Source organism: Neovison vison, chromosome 13, assembly GCF_020171115.1.
Source record: "Neovison vison isolate M4711 chromosome 13, ASM_NN_V1, whole genome shotgun sequence".
In the NCBI taxonomy this organism is placed as follows: Eukaryota; Metazoa; Chordata; class Mammalia; order Carnivora; family Mustelidae; genus Neogale; species Neogale vison.
Genome location: NC_058103.1, coordinates 114479884 through 114493451, shown reverse-complemented (window position 1 = coordinate 114493451; position 13568 = coordinate 114479884). Strand labels below are relative to the sequence as shown.

Sequence of the window (13568 nt, the reverse complement as noted above, 5' to 3'; positions counted from 1 at the left end):
GGGGGTAGGGAAGGAAGAAATGAAACAAGATGGGATCAGGAGGGAGACAAACCATAAGAGACTTAATCTCACAAAACAAACTGGGGGTTGCTGGGGGTGGGGGAGTGTGGAGAAAGTAGTTAGGTAAAGTTAATATAAAATTTTAAAGATACTGTCTTGGCTACCCCAAAAGCATAGTTTAAAAGGAACTAATGGGAAAACATTTTAGGGTTTCTCTCCATTTTTCAGAAGCAGGAAGTTTCAAAAGTAGTACAAAGGAGAAAATTCATAGAGTCCCGTGTACCTTCTCTTCACTTAGCTTCCCTAAGTGACATCTCACAAAAGTAGTACAAAGGAGAAAATTCATAGAGTCCCGTGTACCTTCTCTTCACTTAGCTTCCCTAAGTGACATCTCACATATTTGATAATAGTACATTATCAAAACCAGGAAATTTACATTGGCACATTAATATTAAGTAGACTACAGTTTTCACCATTTTTTGAAAACTGCAGGTGTGTTTGTATAATAGATTTTTGCAATTGTATCCCCATGTATATTTGTGTAACTAATGCCACAATCAAGATACAGAACTCTTTCATCATCACAAAAGTTCATTCATGATGCCTGTTTATATTTACCTGTGTCCCTGTGCTATCCTGTAGCAACCACTAGTGTGTTTGTCATTTTTCTAGTTTTATTATTTTGATAATGTTACATAAATAGAATGTAGGATGAAACTGTTAGGGAGAAAAATCTTTTCTTATGTTCAGCAGCTGGGGGCCTGTGAATTAAACTTACAAAAGACATTAACAGAGAAAAAGCATATAATTTTTATTAATATTTTGTGTGCATGAGTATTCAGAGAAAAGAATTGAAACTCCAAAGTGGTCTAACATCTGGGGGCTTATTACCCTTTTCATAAAGGAAAGAGGGTTTGGGCTTTAAGGGATGGTAAAATATGGGGAAGTAACTAGGGAATATGTGGGGGAACTGATGAAAGATGAGGGGTTTTTTTAGTGAGGTGTATGTAAGTAAACTCGTCTCAGTTCCTGCTCTCTTATCTCAGATGATTAAAAAGTTGCTCTCTGCTTCCTAAAGGGGGAGAGGGGAACACTTTCACAAAGGGAAATTTATCTCCTGTTCTTAGGGGGTTAAGGGATTAGGGAGAGAACTGACTCTTCACGTATCCCTTGATTCTTCTTAGTTCCCTTATGTGAAAGTAGCATAATTTGGGGTGATGTGTCCTAATCTCCTTCATAACATTGAGATTAGTTCTCTTCACTGAACATGGTGCTTAATTTGTTAGGTTATTAAATGTATCCATAGTTGGTTTCTTTTTATTTATGAGTAATCTACTTTTTTAGTATATTACTGAGGTGGAAGAGTTATTTATATATTCTAGATCTAGATCCCTTATCAGATACAGGACTTGAAAATATTTTCTTTTAGTCTGGGAATTGTCCTTTCACTTTTCCTCTTTCTTTTTTTTTTAAATTTTATTTATTTATTTGACAGATAGAGATCACAAGTAGGCAGAGAGGCAGGCAGAGAGAAGAGAGAGAGAGGAGGAGAAAGCAGGCTCCCTACTGAGCAGAGAGCCTGATGCAGAGCTCAATCCTAGGACCCTGGGATCATGACCCGAGCTGAAGGCAGAGGCTTTAACCCACAGAGCCACCCAGGTGCCCCTGTCCTTTCACTTTTCTTATGGTGTTGCTTGAAGTGTAAAATTTTTAATTTTAAAGAAGTCTAACTTACTTACTTTTCTTTTTGTTACAGTTTTGTTATATTTAAGAAATCATTAGGCCAAATCACAAAGGTTTACTGCTTATGTTTTCATCTTCTAGAGTTTTATAGCTTTAGTTTTAAATTTAGATCTGTGATTGATTTTGAGTTGATTTTGTATATGTTGAGAGAGGTCCAGCTTTCTTCTTTTGCATGTGGATATCCAGTCACCGCAGCACCGTTTGTTGAAGATACTCCCTTTTCCTGTTAAATAATCTTGATGCCTTCATCAGAACTCAGTTGACCCTAAATAGAAGTTTCTGGATTCTCAACTTTATTCTATCCTTATGCCAGTACCATATTGTCTTAAGTACTGTAGCTTTTTAATAGATGTACAAATCAGGAACTATAATTCTTCTAGCTTTGTTCTTTTCAACATTGTTTTGGCTATTCTGGGTTCTTTGCATTTCCGTATGCACTTAAGGATTATCTTGTTATTTTCTGCAAAAAGGCAGCTAGGGTTTTTACTAGAGGTTGTGTTGAATCTATAGATGAATTTGAAAAGTACTATCAGAATATCTTTTCACTTATTTGAGATTTTATTCTTTTAACAATATCTTTTAGTATACAAGTCTTACACTTCTTTTGTTAAATTTACTAAGTATTACATTATTTTCATGCTGTTTTGTGAGATTTTTGCTTTTATAATCTATTGTTCATTCCCAAAATATAGAAATATAATTGAATTTTTAAACCTTGCTTAGGTTAATCTATTAGTTTTTGATAGTTGTTTAGTGGATTCCTTCAAGTATTCCATATGTGTAAGATCATGTCATATGTGAATAAATATAAATTTACTACTTTTTTTCCAATTTGGGTATCTTTTTTTTATTTCTTACTTATTGTCCTGATTCAAAATTTCAGTAGTGTTACTGGCTATTTTCCCTAAAGATATAGATGTAGTGAAAAGAAGGGCCATATGTACTCCAGTGTTCATTGCAGCAATGGCCACAATCGCCAAATTGTGGAAAGAACCAAGATGCCCTTCAACCGATATAAATGGATAAAGAAGATACGGTCCATATATACAATGGAGTATTATGCCTCCATCAGAAAGGATGAATACCCAACTTTTGTATCAACATGGACAGGACCGCAGGAGATTATGCTGAGTGAAAAAGTCAAGCAGATAAAGTCAACTATCATATGGTTTCACTTACTTGTGGAGCATAAGGAATAACATGAAGGACATTAGGAGAAGGAAAGGAAAAGTGAATTGGGGGAAATTGGAGGGGAAGATGAAGCATGAGAGACTGTGGATTCTGAGAAACAAACTGAGGGTTTTGGAGGGGTGAGGGGTGGGAGGATGGGTGAGTCTTGTGGTAGATATTAAGGAGGGCACGTATTGCATGGAGCACTGGGTATGGTGATAAACAATGAATCTTGGGACACTGAAAAAATAAAAGAAAATTAAAAAAAAAATTTCAGTAGTGTTGAATAAGAGTGGCCAGCGGTCACGTCCTTATCTTATTCCTGATATTAGTGGGAAATCTTGAAGGTTTCTTTTTTTTTTAATCATTAAGCATAATGTTCTTTTTTTTTTTAAATAGATGCCCTTTTTTCTGATTCTTGAGCCTTTGTTTGTGACATCTGTTCTCTATACTTAAGTACCAGAGTTTTATAGGTTCTGTCTAGAAACTTTTTTATTGGGTCTTGAGTCTACATCATCTATTTTATTAAGATTTTTCATCTTGTTTTATTTTGATTTATAAGAAATAATCTCTCCTACTTCCTCATCTCTAAATCTGTTATTAGTGAAAAAAAACTTTTTTTTAAGATTTTTTATTTATTTATTTGACAGAGAGAGATACAAGTAGGCAGAGAGGCAGGCAGAGAGAGAGGAGGAAGCAGGCTCCCTGCTGAGCAGAGAGCCCGATGTGGGACTCGATCCCAGGACCCTGAGATCATGACCTGAGCCAAAGGCAGCGGTTAATTCACTGAGCCACCCAGGCGCCCCTAGTGAAAAATTTTTGAAGTCATCCCTAATTTCTGTTTTCTCATACATTCCCCATTTGGTCCATCAGCAAGTTACATTGGCTAGAAAAATGATATCCAGAATCTCACTGTTTTTGTTTTGTTTTGTAAAGATTTTATTTACTTTTGTATTTGAGAGAGAGAATGAAGGAGAGAGCACGAGAGGGGGAAGGTCAGAGGGAGAAGCAGATTTGCTGCTGAGCAGAAAGCCTGATATGGGACTTGATCCCTGGACCCTGGGATCATGACCTGAGCCAAAGGCAGTCACTTAACCAACTGAGCCACCCAGGTGCCCCAATCTCACAGTTGCAAATTCATTCCACCGATATTGCCATGGTATGGATTACTGTAATAGCCTCTTAAAATACTCTCCCTATTTTTGTCCTTGGCCCCTCAAACAGTATTCAGTATAGCAACCAGATCATTATTTTAATAAAATGAATACATAAATATGTATAATATAAAATATATTTTAATATAAAAAAGCTGAATCAGGGGCACCTGGGTGGCTCAGTGGATTAAGCCTCTGCCTTCAGCTCAGGTCATGATCTCAGGGTCCTGAGATGTAGCACTGCATCAGGCTCTCTGCTCAGCGGGTGGCCTGCTTCTCCCTTCCCCTCTGCCTGCCTCTCTGCCTACTTGTGATCTCTCTCTCTCTCTCAAATAAATAAAATCTTTTAAAACATGCTGAATCATGTTAGTGTTTTCCTGGAAGTTCTTTGTTATTCTTTCTCATTCCCATTAAAAGCCAAAAATTCTGGGGTACCTGGGTGGCCCAGTGGTTTAGGCGTCTGACTTTGGCTTGGGTCATGATCCGGGGATCCTGGGATGGAGCCCTGTGTCAGGTGTGTTGGCACCTTGCTCAGTAGGGAGCCTGCTCCTCCTCTCCTTTTCTCCCCGCTACCCCCAGCTGCTCATGCTCTCTCTCTCTCAAATAAAAAAAAAAAAAAAAAAAAAAGACCAAAAAGTGTATAATTTCCTAGAGGGTGTATCTAAGTAACATGACTTCCTCCTCTGTCTCTGACTTGGTCTGCCATTTTTCCTCTGTTTATCCCACTCCAGCCTTCCTGATTTATTATTTATTTGTCAGAGAGAAAGAACAGCAGGCAGAGCAAGAAGCAGACTCCCTGCTGAGTAGGGAGCCTGATGTAGGACTCCATCCCAGGACTCCAGGAAAGCAGACACTTGACTGATTGAGCCACCCAGGGGTCCCAACTGATTTATTTAATATATCTCATTCATCAACAAGATTCCTGTCTTTGTGTGTTTGCTCTTCTTTCTGAATAGAGTGCTCTTTTTCCAGATAACTGCTTGATTTGCTTTTTTATCTCCTTCACATCTCTGTTTAAGTGGAGTCTTACTCATAGTGCCTCTCCTGACTTCCCTATTAAAGTCTAGCATCCTGGCATTATTCTTTTTCTATGTTTAAAATTGCTCCTTAGCACCTATTATTCGACATACAATTATTTCTTATATGTTTGTTGTTTTTTTTCTTCTATTTGAATTTAAGTAATTTGAAGATGCTAGAAAAAAATTGGTACTAGTTGGTGCTCAATAAATATTTTTGAATGAGGGGATATATTCTGAATTTTCATTGGTGTTACATTTTTAATTTTTTGGAGATTTTCATTTCTCTGTTTTCTCAATTTTAAAATTTTTCATAGTATCTTTATAGATGCAATATTTTTTTCTTCTCTAGATAGCTTTTTTTTTTTAAGGATTTTATTTATTTATTTGACAGAGATCACAAGTAGGCAGAGAGGCAGGCAGAGAGAGAGAGGGAAGCAGGCTCCGCACTGAGTGGAGAGCCTGATGCAGGGCTCGATCCCAGGACCCTGGGATCATGACCTGAGCCGAAGGCAGAGGCCTTAACCCACCCAGGCACCCCTTACTGACACCTTTAAAAAAATCCTTTTTATACTTGAAGTTGTTTATGTCATGATTGTTTTTGTCTCTGTTTCATGATAGGGGCTTTCCTCTGATGTCTAGTGAACTGTTCATATTCATAAAGAAACACTAAAAAGCTAATTGGAATCTGATTAATTGGGTGTCTAATGTCTAGTGTTTGGAACATACCAGTATATCTTTGGGTCTTCCTCTTAGATTGGTCAGATTCCACACAATAGTTTATTTTAATTTTCTTGTTGGAGCATATAGTCCCAGCTGCCAGCATTCTGGAGCCAGTAGGGTAATAGGACTGGCAATCTATTTTCAGTATTTTCTTTTTTTAATGATTTTATTTATTTATTTGTCAGAGAGAGAGAGAGAGAAACAGAAACAGAGCACAAGCAGGGGGAGCAGCAGAAAGAGGCAGAAGCAGACTCCTCACTGAGCAGGGAGCCTGATGTGGGACTCGATCTCAGGACCCTCGGATTCTTAAGGCAGACACTTAACCAACTAAGCCACCCAGGAGTCCCTATCTTCAGTATTTTCTTTGACTTTTGTAAAGTATAATTATCCTCAGTTGTGCCTGGTGCTGTCTAGCCCTTGGACTTTCTCTTTCATCCTCTTGCTTAGATAAAGGAGGAATGGTTATCAGGCTGCATGGGGTTCTAACTGCTTTTAAACTGACTTTCAACAAGTGCTCTTGTTCTTAACCCACATTTCCACCACTTCCACAGGTACCTGGTGCCAGCAGCCCTGGAGTCTGGGAGTTTTGTAAATATGGGTCCTTCTCAGTCTTCTTCCACAGCCAATTTAAGATTGCTTTCTATAGGAACCTCTGGGTGGCTCAGTTGGTGAAGGGTCTGCCTTCCTCTCAGGTCATGATCCCGTGGTGCTGGGAGTGAGTCCTAAATTGGGCTCCTTGCTTGGTGGGAAGCCTGCTTCTTCCTCTACTTGGGCTCTCTCTCTGACAAAATCTTTAAAAAAAAAAAAAAAGGTTGTTTTCTGTATTCATTTGCTTTCCGTATTTCAAAACTGTGTTACTGTTGTCCCTTATTATATATTTTTTATTAGGTATTTATTCCCTTAAAAATTATTTTATTAAATGTTCAGAGGTTTCTGGAGGAATCCAAATATGTGGCCAATTTGCTATTTTACCTGGAAAGCCCCTATTAATTCTTCATATTTTAATCACTGATAATTTTATCTGTTTTGTTCACTCCTCTATCTTCAGCAGCTAGAATAGTGCTCAGCCCATAGAAGATGCTTAGTAACCTTGGTAGATAATAATGAGTGAGTGTGTGACCTCCCAGAAAGAAATTAAATATTCTATAGAATGGAGCAACCTATTGGGATTGTAGATTCCTTTAATAGTTTTTGGAAGTTCTAAAATCTAACAAAGACAAAAAACATCACATTATGTATAATACCTTATATTACTTACTGATTGTAAATAATTTAATAGATTCAACGATATTAGCTGTATATATGCTCATCTACATAAACATTTGTATTTGAATGTACCAGAATCCATAGAAAAGGTTAGTTCAAATTGATTGGTAATCTCTGTTGTAATATAATTTTATGCTGGTTTAGCTTTTTCCTAAATTTTGTCTTAAGTTGTTTAAAGTTTCAGGTTTTACTTATTTAAGCAATTTGGAGAATGTTAGATATGTCTCAGTTAACTAAAGCAAATTGTACTTATTTGATTTTTACAGAGATACATTTGATATTGCATGGAATGGCAGAACTGGGATTCGTCAGAGCAGACTATCGAGTAGCACCTCTTTGCTTGATAAAGATGGGATATTTGCTAATTCAGCTAGCAGCAAACTCTTGGAGAGAGCCCATGGAATTCTCATGTTAGTATTCATCAGAAATGTGGATTGCTTTTTATGATTAGTTTATAATTTCTGGCTGAAAAATAAGAGGCATAATGGTGAATCATTTTCATGAGTAGAATTTTGAGCAAAAGAAATGAACCAAAAGTTGTATTTAAAGCCATGAATTTCATGCATTAAGAAGCTGGTGGGTGGTTTGTTTGTTTACATCTCACTAGGAGAATCATGGTTGGATATACTCATGGAGATGATTATTATTCTTTGACAGACCCTACCTCCAAATAGAGAAAAAAACTTTTAGCTCCTTTCAGGATTCCCAGTCTTGAACCACAAATGTCCCTTAGACAGTCCTAAGAAACTGGGCAGTAAAATCCCATATAAGATGGTGACTGGGCCTTCCAGAATGTTAGGTACAACAGCCCCTGTTTCTATTATGGTGACTTGAAGGTCAGATTTAGGGCACCATCTCAAAAAAAATTGGCTTTGACTTTTTGTAACTTAGAAGAAGCACTTTGTGAGATGTTTATATAAAATTCAAGAGCCTGTCTTATGTATAGTGATACATTACCTTTATCCAGCCTGCCATTACTGGTTTGAAGACATAAATATAACTATGCAGGGTGGACCAGTAAAAAATTATTAGCTCCCTGCATCCACATATTTCAGACAGTATTTTTGGGCCACTAGCTAGATAGATGTATGACTAAATTGGATTCTTTAATCCCTAAGTCAATGCTTATCAGTGCTATCAGTTTAAGTCTTGCTATACTACAGACCTGTAAATTAACTCATTTAATCCTTACAACAATTTTAAGAGGTTGGTGGTATTATCATCCTCATTTTACATTATTACATTCTACATTATTTTCCATTATCACATTGATGAAACTGAGACTTAGAGAAGTTAAAAATTCTACCCAAGAGGGATTTAGATTTAGGTAGAGTTTAGATTCAAGCTCAGGGCTTTCTGACTCCCCAGTTCATGTTCATAAGCCTTGGGCATTATTTCTTTTCTTTTCTTTATCAGTTAAAAAAAAAATCTTGATGTAAATATAATATTGAATTATAAAGAAGGAAAAAAGAGAATTTTTAAATTTTTAAAAAAGATTTCATTTATTTGTTAGAGAGAGATTTTACAAGCAGTGGGAGTGGCAGGCAGAGAGAGAAGCAGATTCCCTGCTGAGCAGGGAGCCCAATGTGGGCCTGATCCCAGCACCTTGGAATCATGACCTGAGCCAAAGGCAGATACTTAACCAGTTGAGCCACTGAGGCGTCCCAAGAATTTTTGATTTCTAAAAGGGGAAAGTCATAAGTTTTTTTTTAAATAAGTATATTATAAAAATCCATGAAATTAGGCATCTATTTAAAGTCTTAAAATGGGGGCATCTGGGTGGCTCAGTGGGTTAAAACCTCTGCCTTCAGCTCCTGTCATGATCCCAGGGTCCTGGGATCGAGCCCCACATTGGGGGGGTCTCTGCTCAGCAGGGAGCCTGCTTCCCCATCCCCCTCTACCTGCCTCTCTGCCTGCTTGTGATCTCTGTCTGTCAAATAAATAAATAATATATATAGTCTTCAAAAAAAAAAAAATAAAGTCTTAAAGTGACAGAAACAAAGTCTCTATAGATACAAGAAAATGGAACTTTATTAATGTCCAAAAGAAGACAGAATTTTAGTTTTGAATGTACAACATTACATTACTGATTATCAGGCTTAAATCTGTTTATACCAGTATCACAGAGCAGGCATTTCTTTTCTTGTTCTCTTTTCCTTGCGTATTTTTCATTACCAAAGGTGCTGCTTAGTTGAATCAGTCAGTGTGTTCATATAAAGGACCTATATCTTGGAAATGGATATATAATATATTATTTTAGTAGAGACTGGAAATTATTCATATGTACAGTCATTTTTTCTAATAGTTTCTTATTTTTCAAATGTAATGATTTGTCTGTATAGGAGAAACAAAAATTTCAAGTCCAAGCCTGGCCTTCCAAAGGTGAGTATTATGAAAAACTTTTTTCTCTTTGTGCCTATTTAATTTTTTATTCCTCATGCAAACAATCTTTATTTAATCAAACATAAGCAATACCTTATTTGTACCCAAGATAGGGATTAATTTTGTGTAACTAGTTAGATCCATTTTAGAAATAACACTGGCTATTAGGGAATGGCTAGGTTTAGTGGTTCAGGTAAATATTTGTGATATATCTCATATTCTAGTGTTTGAAAGCATCTGAATTATAAATACTAATTTTTGTTGAGTAATTGTACCTTTTACACCTTTTCTTTTATCCTTAAGCCAGGTTAAGGTCAAATTTTGAATTTTACCTGATTTTAAATAATTTCTAATTAGTACTTATCTAACTTATTATCATTTAGCACTAGTCAGCCAAGTTTTTCTGTAAAGGTCCAGATAAGCTCACAGAACTCTAGTCTTTGTTAACTACTTAACTGTGCTATTGTAGCACAAATGCAGCTATAGACAATATATAACTGAGTAAATGTGACTGTATTCCAGTAAATCTTTACTTTTGGTCACTAAAATAATATTTAATGACATGTGATAAATTATGTGAAATTCAAATTTCAATGAGAGGGGGGAGGGTCAGAGGAGAATCAGTAGCCTAATTCAGGACTCGATCCCACGACCCGGGACCATGACCTGAGCTGAAGGCAGATGCTCAACCAACTGAGCCACCCAGGTGCCCAGCAGATACTGTTTTAAACCATGAAGCACAAAGAAAATTTTATGTTACATAGTTTGTAATTATACTCTTGTCATGAAAAGATTTTATGTAAAGAAAAAGGATGCCGCTTTATCATCAAACATCTTATCTTTTCATTTGTGTCTCTTTTTCCTTCACTGTCTGTTTAGTCTTTTGTTTTTGTTTCAAGTTTTTATTTAAATTCTAGTTAGTTAACATGCAGTGTAATATTGGTTTCAGGGGTAGAAATTAGGGGTTCATCACTTATATAGAACACCCCACGCTCATCACAAGTGCCCTCCTTAGAACTTATCCTCCACTCACCTCTCTCCATCAATCGTCAGTTTATTCTCTATAGTTAATAGTCTCTTACGGTTTGCCTCCTCCCTCCTTTTTCTTCTTCCCCTACACCGTTTTGTTTCTTAAATTACACATGAGTGAAATTGTATGGTATTTGTCTTTCTCTGGCTTATTTCATTCTAGCTCTATCCATGTTGTTGCATATGGCAAGATTTCATTCTTTTTTTTTTTTTTAAAGATTTTTATTTATTTGACAGATCACAAGTAGGCAGAGAGGCAGGCAGAGAAAGAGAGGAGGAGGAGGCAGGCTCCCTGCTGAGCAGAGAGCCTGATGTGAGGCTTGATCCCAGGACCCTGGGATCATGACCTGAGCTGAAGGCAGAGGCTTTAACCACTGAGCCACCCAGGTGCCCCAAGATTTCATTCTTTTTGATGGCTGAGTAATACATTGTGTGTGTGTCCATATATATATATATATATATATATATATATATTGCATTTTCTTTATCCATTCATCAGTTGATGGACATTTGGGCTCTTTCCAAAATTGGCCTTTTAGTATTTTGAATGCCACTGGGTCTAGCTATTTCTACCATTCTTTGTACTCTCCTCAAATGAATAACTTCTCTTTAAACTTCATATGGTTTAAAAATATTCATGTTGGCTACACCTGAAATAAAAAATTCTATTCAGTTATCAGTCACAGGAATCTCTTCTATTTCTCTATTTATTTTTATTGACATATAATTTATATACAGTGTTGTACTAGTTTCAGGTTTACAACATGTTGATTCATTGATTCTCTTTGTTACTCAGTGCTCACCACCTGTCACCAATGTTATTATAACATTACTGACTATATTCCCTATGCTGTACTTTTCATCTATGTCACCTTTTTATTTTATAACTAGAAGTTTATATTTCTTAATCCCCTCTATTTCACTGGAAACAATCACTTTTTTCTGTATGAGTCTGTTCATTCATTTTGTTTTCTGGATTTCACATATAAGTGAAATCATATGGTATTTGTCTTTCTCTGTCTTACTTCACTTAGCATAATACCCTCTTGATCTTTCCATGTTGTCACAGATGCCTAGATCTCATTCTTTTTTATGGCTGAGTAGTAGCCCTATTGTGTATATGTGTGTGTTTGAATACGTATACCTTACCTCTTCTTCATCCATTCATTTGTTGATTGACTGTTGGATTGCTTCCATATCTTGGCTGTTGTAAATAATGTTGCAGTAAATGTAGGGGTGTTATATGTCTGAATTAGTGTTTTCGTTTTCTTTGGGTAAATACTGAGTAGTGGAATTACTGAGTCATATGGTATTTCTATTTTTAATTTTTTGAGGAACCTGCATACTATTTTTTATAGTGCCTGTACCAATTTAGGTTCCACCAATAGTACATGAGGGTTTCCTTTTCTCCACATACTCACTAACACTTATTATTTCTTATCTTTCTGATGCTAGCTGTTCTGATAGGTATAAGGTGCTATCTCACTGTGGTTTTGATTTGTATTTCCTTGATAATGAGTGATTTTGAGCATTTCTTCCTGTGTCTATTGACCATCTATAGGTCTTCTTTGGAAAATAACTCTTTGGTTCTCTGCCCATTTCTTACTTGCTTCATTTTTATTAACCCCTTATTGGTTATATAATTTGCAGATATCTTCTCCCATTTATTTTTTGCCTTTTCATTTGGTTGATGGTTTCCTTTACTGTGCAAAGGCTTTTTATTTTGATGTAGTTCTAGTATTTATTTTTGCTTTTGTTTCCCTTACCTAAAGAGACATATCTAGAAAAATGTTGCTAAGGCTGGTGTTCAAAGAGATTAGTGCTCATGTTTTTTTCTAGGGTTTTTATGGTTTCGGGTCTCACATTTAGGTCTTTAATCCAAATTTGAGTATCATACTTTTGAGTATGGTGTGAGAAAGTGGTCCAGTTTCATTCTTTTGCATGTAGCTGTTCAATTTTCCCAGTACCTTTTATTGAAGAGGTCTTTCCACATTGTATATTCTTGTCTTCTTTGTCACAGATTGATCATGTAAGCATGGGTTTATTTCTGGGCTCTGTATTCTGTTCCATTGACTTTATGTCTGTTTTGGTGCCAATACCATAGTTTCGATTAATACAGCTTGGTAGTATATCCTGAAATCTGGGATTTTGATACCTCTAGTTTTGTTCTTCATTTTTCAAGTTGCTTTGGCTCTTCAGGGTCTTTTGTGGTTCCTTACCAATTGTAAGATTATTTTTCTACTTATGTGAGAAATGCTTTTGGTATCTTGATAGGGATTGCATTGAATCTATAGATTGCTTTGGGTAGTATGGGCATTCTAACAGAAATTAACTCTTCCAATCCTTGAGCATGGAATATGTTTCCATTTATTTGTCATCTTTAGTTTCTTTCATCAGTGTATTTTAGTTTTCATAGTACAGGTCTTTAACCTTCTTGATTAAGTTTATTCAAAGGTATTTTAACCTATTTGGTGCAATTGCAAATGGAACTGTTTTCTTAATTTCTCTTTCTGCTATTCATTATTAGTGTATAGAAACAACAGATTTTTTATATTAATTTTGTATTCTGTAACGACTGCATTCGTTTATTACTTCTAATAGTTTTGTGTCAGTCTTTAGAGTTTTTTATGTATAATATTATGTCATTTGCTAACAGTATCAGTTTAACTTCTTCTTGACCAACATGGCTGCCTCTTATATTTTTGTTTTTGTTGTTTGATTGCTGGGGCTAGGACTTCAGTACTATGTTGAATAAAAATGACAAGAGGAAAGCAGTGGATATCCTTGTCTTGTTCCTGATTATATGGTATTTTGTCAGAGTAGTTGCAAATATTTTTCCATGTCAGTAAATTCAGGTTACAGTATATTTATGAACTGTGTAGTATTTAGTTGTGTGGCTAAAGCAGACTTTATGAAAATAATTCTATATAATTGTATATCTCTTGTTTTTCACTGTTTTTTGAAGTGAAAGAAACAGAAGCTCGTAATCAAAGTCTCTGATTCATTTATATCTTTCTAGTTTCACATGTGGGATTTTAAATGATAAGCTTAAATTGCACCTGGAGCCCAGATGCATTTGTCAGAA

The 13568-nt window shown here is 35.9% G+C and overlaps 1 protein-coding gene across 7 annotated transcripts in view; it reads left to right on the top strand.

Moving 5' to 3' along the window:
- Positions 1 to 13568, top strand: part of MYO9A (myosin IXA) — a 321690-nt gene that overhangs the window by 184395 nt on the left and 123727 nt on the right. For all 7 annotated transcript variants that reach the window (XM_044231266.1, XM_044231267.1, XM_044231269.1 and 4 more), the window contains 2 exons: positions 7339 to 7482; positions 9415 to 9454. In XM_044231266.1, coding sequence (XP_044087201.1) covers positions 7339 to 7482; positions 9415 to 9454 — 184 coding nt within the window. The remainder of the gene's footprint in view (positions 1 to 7338; positions 7483 to 9414; positions 9455 to 13568) is intronic.